At 50.6% G+C, this 13,485-nt stretch overlaps 1 protein-coding gene and 1 long non-coding RNA gene across 2 annotated transcripts in view; one reads left to right on the plus strand and one right to left on the minus strand.

Moving 5' to 3' along the window:
* The window catches only part of TFCP2L1 (transcription factor CP2 like 1), a 34,021-nt gene extending 31,779 nt beyond the window's left edge, over nt 1–2,242 (minus strand). Inside the window, exon 1 of the mRNA XM_021397910.1 lies at nt 2,051–2,242. Within this exon, the coding sequence (XP_021253585.1) occupies nt 2,051–2,112 (62 nt within the window). The 5' untranslated portion in view covers nt 2,113–2,242. The remainder of the gene's footprint in view (nt 1–2,050) is intronic.
* LOC110399343 lies at nt 513–11,433 on the plus strand. Its single transcript, XR_002439120.1, has 2 exons — nt 513–661; nt 4,875–11,433. It is a non-coding gene; the product is annotated as an uncharacterized LOC110399343 (long non-coding RNA).

Here is a 13,485-nt window from a genome sequence, read left to right on the forward strand (position 1 = left end):
CTGTTCAGGAGCATGCCCGTGCATACAGGCACGCTCCCTATGGAAAGGCCATTACAAATTTTCCTTGCCTTCTCAGTTAATGATCCACCTTGCACTCGCTCCTAACACCCTCAACCTTGAAGGCTGCCCAGGTCACCAGCAAAAGGACGCAGCAATGTGCAGCAGAGAGCTGAAGCACCTGGCTCACACACAGGGCTCCTCTTTTTGGAGAAACAAAGCCAGAGGACAAACCGTGCCACTCCGCTTATCAGTGGGAACAAAGGAACACCCGTCTATTTCCATTCTCTCCCCAGCTGCATCCCTCTGTACTACCACCAACTCCAAGGCGCCCAGCCCCGTTTACTTGCTGGCATCACTGAGGTAACCACCGCTCTTACCCAACTGTGGCCATAGAGAGGGCTTTTTCCTCTCAGTGATGATGATGTACCGTGGTAACGAAGTGACAGAAATGCCTCCAGAAAGAGTCTGAAATAGATACCACTGCTTCGGATCAAACCCCTGCGAAACATTTCACTTCACCAGAAGCGTTCGCATTGCAGAAAGAAGGAGGTGAACAATCGTCGAGGGGCTGAAAGAAGGCCTAAGGTGCGAGTATAAAAGACATGGCGGTACTGGTTCAACTCTTCGCTCAAGGTTGCAAACCAAGTCTTGAGGAAAGCAGGTGGGTGAGATCCTGAAACTCTCCCGATGTTCCCCTTTACGCTGAAGCGTTGGGGTTCTGTTATTAACCATGGATTGGTCCACGTACCAGGGAAGGGAGAAAGGTGTGTGAGACAGGGCTCAGGCAGGTGGAGGAACAGAGTGGGATACGTGCAGTGTTCCCGTGGCAATGCATGGGGACCTGCGGGATTACTCTGCAGCACTGTCTCGCTGTAACTACAAATACACACCGCACCGAGGTACATCAGAATTTACACAGATGCTGCAAAGGCTTTGATCTTACAGAAGGACGACCCATAGGAAGGGGACCGCACAACTTCAGCTTGCTTGGTGCAGCCTCAGCCTGTCTGCGGGCACGGGCAGCCCTGGGAAGCACAGCTCAGAGTAGAGAGCCCTCTCTAAAGTGCGCGTCTCAACAGGCTCCCGGAATTGGTCAGAATTACAGCTCTCCATGAGAACTGGGTGTTTAACCCAGCTGACCTTCCCTGGAGCATCTGAAGCCATTGCTTAACATTGCCATAAATCTGAGTTGAGGGCTTTGAGCTCCAGCTCAAGAATCCCCATAGCCACAGCAACAAACATTCAGTATGCTGAACGGCAGGGTTAAGCCTGACCCAGACCAGACAATCCTGCAGCACTCTGATGCTGCAAACCCACAGAGTATCCCGCATTGGAAGGGACCCATAAGGACCATCGAGTCCAACTCCCAGCTCTGCACGGGACCAACCAAAAACCAAACCCTCTGTCTGAGAGCAGTGTCCCAACGCTTCTCGAGCTCCAGCAGCTTAGGGCTGAGCCCACTGCCCTGGGCAGCCTGTTCCATGCCCACCGCCCTCTGGGGCAGAACCCTTTCCCGCTGTCCAACCCGGCGCTGCCCGGACACGGGGTGCTCCTGCAGCAACTATGGGGGTGCACGCAGGGTGCTGCAACTCAGCACAACCACAGCCATCAGCGCCCTCTGAGATTCCGCCCTTAGATATTCATAAAAAAATAATTCATAAGCACCCAGCAGAAAGGAAACTCCCAAAGTTGCCCGCTTTGTTGTCTTCTGGGGGGAGGAAACACGGGTTTGCGCTACACATGTTGCGGACTATTGTTTCGCAGGCCTTTAGAGCTTAAATTAGGAACACTTAATTAAACGCGACTGTGCAGAGGCAGGAAAAAGCTGGTTTAGGCGAGTCGAGAAAGTGAAATGGAGAGCTGCTCGCCCATCGTCCCCAAAGGAGGGGGCAGCCCCGCAGCTCCGCGCCGAGCGGGGCAGGCAGCGGCCGGCAGCGGGGCACCGCCGAGTCCCGCAAATAGAGAAGGACGGGAAAAAAAGAAGCCCGCAGCTCCCGGCAAGAAGGGCTCCTCCGGGCTGATCCCGCTGCGTTACCCCGCGGGGACTCACCGCAGGTAGCTGCCGGTCGAGTGCTGGTTGTAGTGCTCCGGCTGCGTGTGCCAAAACAGCATCTTGGGGACAGCGGGGAGGGGGGGAAGCCCGGCGCGGTCGCTGGGTGCGGGGCGAAGAGGTTCCCAGCCGGGCTGCCCACCCCGAGGCGCGCAGGGCACTGCCACCACCAGCTCCAACCGCGGCCCCGGCGGCTCCCGGCGCTTTTATGGCCCAACCCCGGCGGACGCGGGTTGGCTGCGCTGTGGAGCTCCGGGCCCTCCCCCGCCCCGCCCCGCCAAGCCGCGCCGCCACCGCGGGGCGCAGGTGGCTCCGTGCGGGCGGGGCGGGTGCGTGCCCCGGGACGGGGCTGCTCAATGTCCTTGCACAGCTCTGAGCGTTTGTCTGTGCTCGCTGGAGTCCAGCGTAAGGAAAAGTGCTCATAGGGTACCAAACCTGAAAGGAGGTTGTGGCGAGGGGGGTCAGCCTCTGCTCCCAGGTAGCAGCGATGGGACGAGAAGGATCGGCCTCAAGTTATGGCAGAGGAGGATCAGGTTGGGTATTAGGAAGCATTTCTTTTCTGGGCCCAGGGTGGTGCTCAATGGATGTGGCACTGAGGGACATGGTTGGTGGGCACGGTGGGGATGGGTTGGGGTTGGACTGCGTGATCTCAGAGGTCTTTTCCAGCCTTCCCGATCCTGTGGTCAGGTACCCTCCGAAATCTCCCACATCGCACTGCCCGAATCTCTGCTCCCTCACAGGGCACCCAGCACTGTGCTTCCTCTGTCACTACACAGCCCTGACCCAGGGAAGAAATCTCACAAGCACCATGCCGGTTAGTTCGGGATGACACCAAGAGAAGCTAGAACTCTAAGCACGTAGCCTTCTGATAACAAAAACTGCCCTTCAGGCATCAACATATGTACTTTCAATTTAGGGTGCTATTGTTCTCGCACCCAAAAGTTGGTTCTGCTGCTTCACTGGTCGTGTCAGCCCCCATAGCTGAGCACTGAGCAGAAAACATGCATGCCCTCTATCTGCTTCATTAGGTCAGTTTCCCAGCACTGTTTCAAGACTCTGCACTGAAGCGACTGAGGTGAAGACTCACATTCTGCTCCTTTTTTCCCCTCTGCCCAAAAAAGGGGTTTCCTTTTAGCCGAGAGGCTGAAGGGATGTGAGCATGGGAGTGCTGTAACCCTGCAGAGCTCAGATCGGCAAAAGCAATTGGGCACTTCACTCCCAACAAATTAAGAGGAAACAAAGCATCCAATTATCTTTGTGGATTTTACCACAGATATTTAAATTGCTTCTGAAAATCTAACACGAGCTCCTACGTCAGGTGAGCAATTTTGTCTGCGTGAAGCCGAAAATAAACTGAGTTCAAGGATCAAGGTTGAACATTACCCTGTACTGAAGAGCTTCCAAAAGCTGCAATTAGCTCATTATGGCATTAGTCAAGGTTATTTATTCCGGGATTACTCCAACTCTCTCCTGTTGCATGGGCCAAAGCATCTGCTTCTGCACCAGCCCGTACGTTCAAATATAATCTCATGTTTAAAGAGGAAGAGCATCCCCTCTCCCCTCATTGTCCTGGGGATCTCTGTGCAACCAAAGCTTTGTTTCTGTGCATCCTTAATAGCTCTGTCCATTGCGAAGAGCCTGGAAGCCAATGCTATGGAGTTGAGGCATGGGGCAAAGAGTTAATCCAGGCCAATGTCTGCCAAGGGAAACTACATAGGAAAATCTGGCCCTGTTCTTGCCCACACTTGATCAGCTGGACCCACGCCTTAGCGTTACAGACTGTCTGGATGAACTGCAGGGAGCTGAGGTGATCTGCAGAGACCTGGGCAGGCTTGTTGGGTGGTCAACCAAGCGCTACGTACTCCTGAAGAAAGGAAATAGCATGATTCCTTTTGTGTTGCTTCTGTATTCTAGCTCCTAGGTTTCCAGCCTCTCCTCTGTGTACCCCTGGAGGAACTGTGTCTAAGTTCTGCAAGATAACCAAGAAAAGTATCCGTGCTGTGGCTGGGTAACTTGCTCTACTTTTCCTGGCAAACACTGGCTACCGCCAGAAGCATGAATGTAGTCTACGTGCTACAACCCAGAAGGAGGACACAGGGTTGGGAAAGGCCTTATTCATTCACTGAGAATGAGTAAGGTCTTGAAAACATGGAAAGAAACAAGGAGCTCAGTTTGGTTTCATCCAGCCAAAAATTAACAGGTGACTCAACCGTTGTCTGTAAATGCTCGCGTGGGAAATCAACATTTCATAACCCAGGCTTCTAAACCTCACAGCAAAGATGCAAGAGCCAAGGAATAAACATTGCACATTAAGAAACTGAGGCTAAGACCAGACCACACAATTTAGCAGGGAAGGTTATCAAACAGACAAACAGCTTTGCCAAAGTCTGTGATTAAAGGCCCCTTTCCCCACCCCCATCTTCTAGACCTAAACCAAGGCTAGACTTTTCTCCCTAAAAAAATATGTTCTGGCTCAAAGAGAAAGGAATGTATGAAGTCCTATGGCATGTGTGACAGAGGAGAACAAAATGCTCAGCAGGATCCTTTCTGTCTTTATGACAGTCTCACAAAAGGCCTCCCAACTCCTTCCTACGACAGTCACCTCCCTGCTCTACCTCATGTGTCTGAGGCAATGCGTCCCCTTCCCCACCAGCCGAACACCCAGAGGTGCTCGTGTGTCCTCATGCTTTGCCAACACAAATGTCACGGCACTAACTGAACTTAATAGCAAAACAAATATCAGAAATAATACCACACAGTGGGACTTATTTATTTTCTTTCTCAAGTCATTCATTAAAACCCTCGCCATTTTCTCTCTTATCAGAGGTCACCATCAAATTTCCAGCTGACACTGAATTTCCAGGCACAACTGAGCACTGATGAACCCGTGAGGTGGTGGTTGGCCGCAGAAATTAAGCCTTGTTTGCAAGCTTTCACCAATGTCACATTCATCATTTTGACTGTCCTGATTTTATCAGTGGAATCAAAAATTTGTTCTTCCTGGTGAACATTTCTCTTCAAGTCATTTTGTTGTGGAAACAGAAATATTTACACAATGAGGATGATAGATGATTGGATGACAAAATAAGTGCTTTTTAAACTCTCATTATACATCTTATTGGCATTGGCTTTCTCATTGTGAGCTGCAGGCTGCAGTTACCAGCCCTGTTGCTCTCTCCGTCCCAGCAGATGCAGGAGCTGTGCTGGCAAGGCGAGGGGATGTCAGTGCCTGATGCCATGCAGGGAAGTGAAGCAGCTTCACCTAGGACTGACAGCAGCCCTGCTCTGCTTACAGCTTTACTGTCAGAGGCATTCTGCTTCATAGCAAAAATATATATATATATCTGCAGCCAGGACAAAAATATCTGTGAGGGCCGTGTGTATCCCACATCCGCCCACCAATCTGGTTTGCCAGCCTGCCCCCAAACAGCTGTGTCAGCACAAGTGGGGAGGGAGAGGGAGGGAAGCCTGCAGCGGCGACCGCTTAAACCAGCCTTGCCAGAGAGAAGAGTGTGTGAAAGTGCAGGAAATGGTACCAGAAGATGTCTAGTCATGGATCCCGCAAGAGGCAGAAGCACCCTCTGCAAATGTGCAGACAACAGCGGATGAGGTGGTTGGCGGGGTGAGCACCAGCGCTTCCACTGAGCAGGACTTGGACAATGTCAGGCAGACAGAAGCATCCTGGAGCTGAGCAGAGACGCGGGAAGCACCGCACTGCGTTGGAGTGGCCCCATGTGCCAGTTCAGGCTGGGATGCAGCTGCCTGAGGAGCAGCCCTGTGGAGAAGGACCCACGGATTACCTTGAAAGCAGTAAGGTTACCTTCAGTGGCAGACAACAGTTCTACTGGGAAGTGCAGCACTGGGACGGGTGACCAGACAGGCTGTGGGATCGCCATTCATGGAGGTATTCAAGACTCAACCGGGCAGAGCCACCATGGGCTCAACCCAGTGCAGACTTCAGCCTTGTTTCGAGGTTCAGGTTGGGCTAGAGACACAGAGAGGTCCCTTCCCACCAACATTTCAACAAGTCTGTGGAACCCAGCCTCAAGGGATACTGTGCTCCAGGCAGGTTTCACTGCGCGTGCCTTGCCACCTCATTCCCACTGAAGGCAATATCCAGGTTCAGCACACCGGTCATGGCCAGGCACGTGGGCTCTCCACAGCTTCCCAGCTTTTGAAGAGATTCATATAGTAAAAGGCCTACAAGCTGCTCTATGGCATGTGCTTTCCTGCCCCATTGAGACTTCTAAGCAAAAAACATCTGAAAAGTGGTTATTTTTAACTCTGGAAGAAAGGCATTATTATAATTTCAACCTGGCAAAGCAACAGCAACAAGCAGGCACATCCTCTCCAAAGTAAACTCCTCAGATGTGAAATGGTTCCAGGACAATAATTAGACACAGTCGAGCGTGTAGAAGGATCCGAAATGCTCCACCCCAGGGCATGGATCTGTTGTAGGACAGCACTAAGCCTGGAAAAGTACATCACAGAGCCTTTCATCCCCCTGAAACACTTTACAGTTTCAGCTCCTTGAAAGGAAAACATTAAGACCCTCCATGTACTTAAAATGTCCTCTGAGGGGCTACTGAAAGACACTTTGTGCCGCAGCAGAATCATATTTCTTGTGACCACTGGTCCTTCATAAATGCTGTAACCTGTAAAATCTCGAAATACGAGAAAACAATGAGCATCATTATTATTATTATATTTGGTCTTCGCTTCAAAGCGCGCTTCCATTAAATGAGGTTTTCCATACAGAAATACTCTAATTAGATGGTTCATGAAACAAATTTATAACCAGGAAGATAAACTAGAAGAGGAAGTGTGGTTTTCACATCTCACCTACGTGCAGTCTGACTGTAATTATTCCCAGCTGGTGTATCCGCACACGAGAGCAGTTTTGCAATGACAGTCATTTGTACAGTTACTCTAATAACAGGTTATTCCCTTATTTTTCGTGGACTCAATTTAAGACTCTTACTTCGTTTGCACAATGATTTTTAAGTCCAAGCAATGGCACCTGCTGAGTCCCTGCAAGGGAAGGAGTGGTGAGGTGAGGAAAGCCTGAGCTCCACTCACTCACAGCACATCTGCTTCCTCAATATTCCTTTCTCGTTCCGGTATCCCAGATACCTGCCTGCTCAAGGTGTCAGCTCTCATCTCTGCAAACGCCATGGGGAAAGTTAATACACCTGTATGAAGTTCGTGTGATATTGCGCGGTGTGGATCTTGACTGTGCAATAACCCTGATGAGATCAGCAGAAATTAGCTTGACTGAGACGCAACAAATTTTACTTGTTCCCACAGAACCTGGGGCAGGCGTGCTCGTGGGTTAAGAAGCGGTTATTTCCAAATCAGTTAAGATAAATCAGCACCGATTCCAGACACTTTAACATACAGATCACCTGATCGCTGAGGTTCCCCGCTGGTGTTCATAAGGACTTCCAGGAGCGGGGTGGGACGGCAGTTTGAGGGCACGAACCTCAGTGAGTACCTTCAGATAAGATGATGCAAGCAATCCAAGCTCAGAACTGCCCTAAACCAAGGCTCGCTATTTGTTGTTATAGTGAAAAACCCAGCCTCGCTCCCTAGCCCTCCCCGGGACCAGCACTCCAGCTTTTCCCATGGCGTAGTTAGGCAAGGGCAGCTCCGATGCGCAGTGTTCAGTACTGATAACTCCATTGTGGCACACTGAGGGCATAACCAAGGCAGGGTGTGCCAAACAGAAACCACTGACTTTGGAAGGATTTGAGCTCGAGTGCACTCTTATTTCATAGCAAAGGCAAGCCCCGGGCTTTCAGAGGATGTTTTCCTGTGTTCTGCATTAATCAATGAGCGTCAATTAACAAAAGTTTAGGTTGAGCTCGAGGAAGGAAAGGCAAAAATAATTGTGTCCTGAGACAGACATCCCCTCAGCTTCTCAAGTCCCTATTAACCACCTCAGATGAATTGGCAATCAATTAACTGAGATTAAAAAGAGGGACATCTAACGCACAAACCATCTACTTCACTCCCATCCTCGAGCAGAAGTGACTACCCAACCTCCTATGTGTATATTCTTATAAATGTAACATTACTTGGTCCATAAAACAATTCTGGTGGTTCATTGCAGGACACGGACTCCTCTGACACTGAAACACACCATGGACTTGTTCCAGGCTGTCCCTGACCAGGAAACGGAGTAAGCCACTTCTTAGATGTCTGTTTATATGGCATCAGCTGCATGATCACAGCAAAGTCCATTCAGGTGTGCTATAGGTTCAGATTGCCCACTGTAAAAGAAATGCGCAGTCCTGAAGACAGGTTATCATAGGTGGAGTAAATAATGAGAGACGTGAAAAAATACTGGTGTGAAATGGGAGGATAAGCTTGTCTCACCTGGCTTTAGAGAGACATACAGCTTGTAAACATCTATTTAGACTAGGGTGCTGCATCCTGGACTCCCTGCACTGTGCTACTGAGATCCCACTGTCTATAAACACTAGAGATCATCAGATCAGTCCTTCCAAACATCTGCTTTCATTTATCAAAACAAGGTTAAGATGCTTGATGTTAGTTTATAAACGTCTCTTGGGGAAGGGACTCCCTGTAACACAAACAGAAGAGGCGGTGGCACTGAGCTGGGAGCTGGCCCCAGCCTGCAGGCAGTCCCGTCCAGAACACCTGGTGTGAGCAGCAGCTATCATGAAGATTATTACGTGAGAGAATGCCGTCATCTTTCTCATGAATAAATAAAACAAACCCCAAGTGGCAGTACATATTTGGCAGTGTCGAGGAGTCAGATTTATATCCAGTTTTCATAGCTGCACTTCAGTGTTCTCCACATATTTGGAGTGCCCAACGTTTTGGTTGTGTCTTTGTCACCTGTGCTTTTTTCCTTCAGATACTCAAATTAGATGATTTCTAAGCCCGGGCTTCAATTATCTTATTTGGACTCTTCTACCCTTAGAAAAAAGTAAGATTGCACCTTTTCGACCTCACAGATCCGAACAGTGGTGCCCTGATGAGTGCTCTGGTGATTGTGTTCTGGGTGACACGGAACCCGTGGGGAATTCCAGGAGAAAATGCATTGCGATAATATTTACAAAAGAGGAAAAGGAGGAAGCTAGATGGGAATATCTGATATAGGACTTCAGTGGTGCGGCAGCAGAGGCAGAGCGATCCATTTTGAATCACAGGAGATTATCACCAGTAGCACTTAGAAAATCTACAATCTAAATCATTAGATTTACAGAAGACCCAACGATTGCCTTAGTGGAAGACACATGAACGATACCAAATCTAGTTTGGAGTAGAAAAAAGTTTTGACACAGCCTGGCAGGAGTGCAGGATATGTATAGGGACAGAGGGCATCAGCCACACTCCTGGGACAATCTGCAGAGGAGGGCACAGGTAACACTCCTCTGTTGGGTAATGATGAGAGAAGTGTATCTCAAGATAAGATTTTGGAGCAGAGTGGCTTTATTTTAAAAACAAGCCTGCTTTCACTCACACACTTGTACCCACGTATTCACAATCAGTACAGGTGTCCATCAACCAGGAGCTGCTCAGGATTCCTCGCAATGACACAGTGGAAGGGACACGGCTATGCACTCGTCACTGTGACTCCTGTGGCTCGTGGTCACTTTGGGACGTGTTCTGGGAAGGCTGGGGCTGACACCAGCTGCCCTCTTTCATCTCCTCATCCTGCCTTGTGCTGTAGGCCATTGGATCCAGCTCACTGCCCTTTCTCTCCTCCCTGAATGCCCCACGGCTCCATTCCAGCTCTTATCTATCATCCTCCATGGTCTCGGGCTTGTCTCAGCCTGACAATAGGTTGTCCTTTGCTGTAGGCCATCCTTTCTTTGCCTGATCCACCCTGAAAAGCTACATGTAGATCTCAGCAGTTTGCGTGCCACTAAGATGAGTGTGCCACTAAGCCATGCTTGTCTTGTGCACCCTTTCTCCTGCCCCTGGTGCTTCCTAGCCAGCCACTCCCATCCAAAACTTGTGTTTATACACCTGTTTCAGATCACTACCAAGTGGAGTTACCAGGAACACCTCTCTAACCCGCACGGCTAGGACAGCTGTGAGCTTTCCCTCCAGTCTTCCTGCCCAGTCACAGGTGTGTCATTGCCAGCCCGAGCCCAGATATGCATGGATAAGTGTGATGGGGGTGCTGCTGTATCAGCTGTAGTGATTTAGGGGCAGCAATCACAGCTGTGATCCCTTGCCATCAAACTATAGTGAACTTCACCCCGTGACCCTACGAGGGTCTCCTCAGGAGCCTGTGGAAGGTGACTGCACCAAGCTGGGCAGCTGACTGCAGATCTGACTTCTTGAGGATCCCCATCTCCGCTGGAAATTAAAACAAAATATGTTGAAAGACATAGAACAAGATAATGCAAGAGACTTCCAGTGGTGCTGAATGTGCTATTCATCACAATCAAAAACTGCTGTGGAGTTTTTCAGTGCACGATTGGATGTCTGCAGCCTCAGCTCCGGAGGTAGAGAGGAGGAGCCCAGGAGCCAGTGGTAGTGGGCCCTGGGGGTAGGAAAGGAGCATTCTGATGGTGTTTGGTGGAGATGTTGGCCAAGCCCCACACGGTACAACTGCTCACTGGTAACATTGTACAGCTGGAAACATGGCACCAGGTGAGCTGCCTGAAAGGCCAAAATTATGCCCTGTGGTGTGCTCATGTTTGGTCAGATGGCCTCCATGCTACATCCTTACAGCTGCAGTCATCCCACTGGTGTGACCAGACCAGGCTTCCGTGGCACAACATGAACATCACGTCAGTAGTGGGAAGGCATTGCCCAACAGCAGCTTGCAAGGCCTAATGGCACCATTAGACAATGAGCCCTAAGGAATCAGAGCCAAAGAGGTGGTGGAAAACCATGTCTGAGCGTGTGCACCATCTCCCTGCAGGCACAACATAGCTGCAGAGGGCCTGGGGAGCACAAGGACAGGAAGGCCTCGTCACCCCCTCAGTAACAGAGTATCCCTGAGTAGCTCTGGGCAGCACTAAGGTTTTTGTGTGCGCATGCCCATGGATGGCTCAGGTTCCACCACGTCCTCTATGGGTGCCCTCTGTGCTGCATTCACACACCTTTGTGGCAGCAAATCATCAATATTTTTTTTTCCCCTTGCTGACTTGTCTTTTTGGATAGAGCTTGCTTGCCCACATGGGCAAGGTGTATGTGGCCTTCCCCAGAGTGCAGCTCTGCCAAGGCCCCATCTTGTGCCTCAGTTTCCCCACTTGTCCAACCAGGGAGCTGGGCCATCTGCAGAGGAGCACTGGGAAGGTGGAATGGTTAACACTTACTCCATACTCTGGAGATAGCGTTGTTTACATCTAATTACATTTCATGCCCTCACGTAATAAAGTCATCTTGGATTAGAAGGCATTAGTCGTTAAGGACATTCCTGTACATACCAGTCCCCCTCCAGGGCTTTGATTTCTGCTGAGGTTTTTCACTCTGTGTTCAAATCAGCAAACTCCCCTTGCTTGCATTAACTAAGGAAACCAAGGTTTTTGGGTGGCTTGAAACAACACTGGGTGGTACCTGTGTATGTCCCAGACAAGAACAGTTGGGATGTGGGAACACTGGAGGGCTCTGGCACAAACTTGGAACCACACTGCCATGTGCTTCAGCATCCCTAAACCATCAGCAGGGCTGGGAGATACAGGCTGGGCACATCTCCCACTGTGTGCCGGGCATGTAGCAAAGTGCCAGAAGGAGATGGCCTTCCCTGACACTGCAGCTGGGAGCAGAGGCTCATGGCCTTACCTTGGCACGGCAGCAGCATCCATCCGAGTGGGAAGATGCTCCCAGAACAAGGCGGGCCACATCACATCAGAAACTGAGAATATCCTGAGGGATTTTTTGGAGAATGCTTCGCATCAGTAGGCTCAGGATACAGCAGCTCTGGAGAGTGAGTGCCAGGAAAGTGGATTTTCACTCACAAAAGGAAACCCCAGAACAACAAGATTTTGAAGAAAAGAGGTTCGGATCAGCGTCTGAAATTGGAGGGATTCTCTAGAAGCTGACCTGTAGCACAACCAGCACCAGGAGGGCTGCAAGGCGGGACGCTGGGGCCACAGATGCCACCAGGGTGGCTCCCTCCTCCATTTTTGGCTATTTATTTTAAGAAAGAATGGGTTATGGAAGGGCTGACAAGCAGCCAGCACCATGAATGGGCCTCTCCTGACACGTTTGGGGCACAGCAGGGCTGACAGCTGCCCAGAGCTGCACGTTCCTCCCTGCAGGAAAAAACAGGAAAAAACTGGTGGGGAGTGGAGAACAGTGGGAGCAGATTAAGAAGGCAGCTCCTATTTATAGAGCAGCAGTAAGAAACTGCCCCCACAACAGGGCTGCTGTTGTAACCCTTCCAGCCCCGAGCATCGACCCAGCAGGTCCAGCTTGTGATGTAGCTGGGCATGGACGAAGCAGAGGAGATCCTGCACTGGGGTAACCCACAGGATGAGGGCAGGAGACTGGGCCTTACCATGGCCCCTCCCCAGCAAGGACCACAATGACCAAGGGCTGCGCTTCTCCGGGAACAGAGGAGGGATCAGGGTGTAACTGGGTCACTGGGACAGGGGACCGCTCCTGGAAGAGACCATCCCAATAGTGGCTGGAGCAAGGCACCGGGCAGGGAGCATGCAGCTCTCACCATGGGGAATTCCTCCCAAGGACCCCACAGGTAGAGGTCTCAGCCAGCCGCTGCCTCTGCCCCAGCAAGATGTTCCAGCTGTTCTCCCACTAGCTCGTGGCAATAGCTGTTTTTACAAGATTTTCTTTACCTCTTAATTGATCTAAATCCTTTCCCTTGGCTTCCTTGTTAAAAGTGGATTTAAAGAGGAGTTCATTATCTCAGCCATTTTCGAGCTGTTATTAATTTCATCCCTCTCCTCATTAATTACTTGTTACCCCTCTGTACACCATGTAATCCCCCCGGTCCCGTGTCAGCTCATTCTGGTTCCTGCTGCCCTCGCGCTCCCTTGGCTGCTCCCAGGCAATGTTTTTCCTTCCCCATGCTCCTGAGCAGCTGCTTCCTGCTGCCCCTGTCCTGCTTGCACATGGCACCAAGCTCCTGGCCCAAGGAGATAGGCTCTCTCCTGGTACGGTTTCCCAGCAGCTTTAAGTCCAAAAATCTCATTCTTTAACTTTTAAAGTAAATTAAGATGAGGCCTCTGGTCTGGATGTGCTCAGCTGCTCCTCAGCATATCCCCTATAGCAGGGATGTGGTTGCAGGGGACCAGGCTGCAGAGAGACCAGCTGTCAGAGCCTGCAGGGCAGGGCGAGATGTGCCAGGAACGTGCTCACTTGCTTTTCACTTCCAGCAGCAACTCTGCCTCTCTGCAGTGCAGGAGAGCCCAGCAAGAGCATCCCAAGCAGCAATCACAGCCATTCCTCATCCCCCATCCATGGAGTGGGGTAGTTTAGGGCTA

The sequence above is a fragment of the Numida meleagris genome, chromosome 5 (assembly GCF_002078875.1).
Source record: "Numida meleagris isolate 19003 breed g44 Domestic line chromosome 5, NumMel1.0, whole genome shotgun sequence".
Taxonomy (NCBI): Eukaryota; Metazoa; Chordata; class Aves; order Galliformes; family Numididae; genus Numida; species Numida meleagris.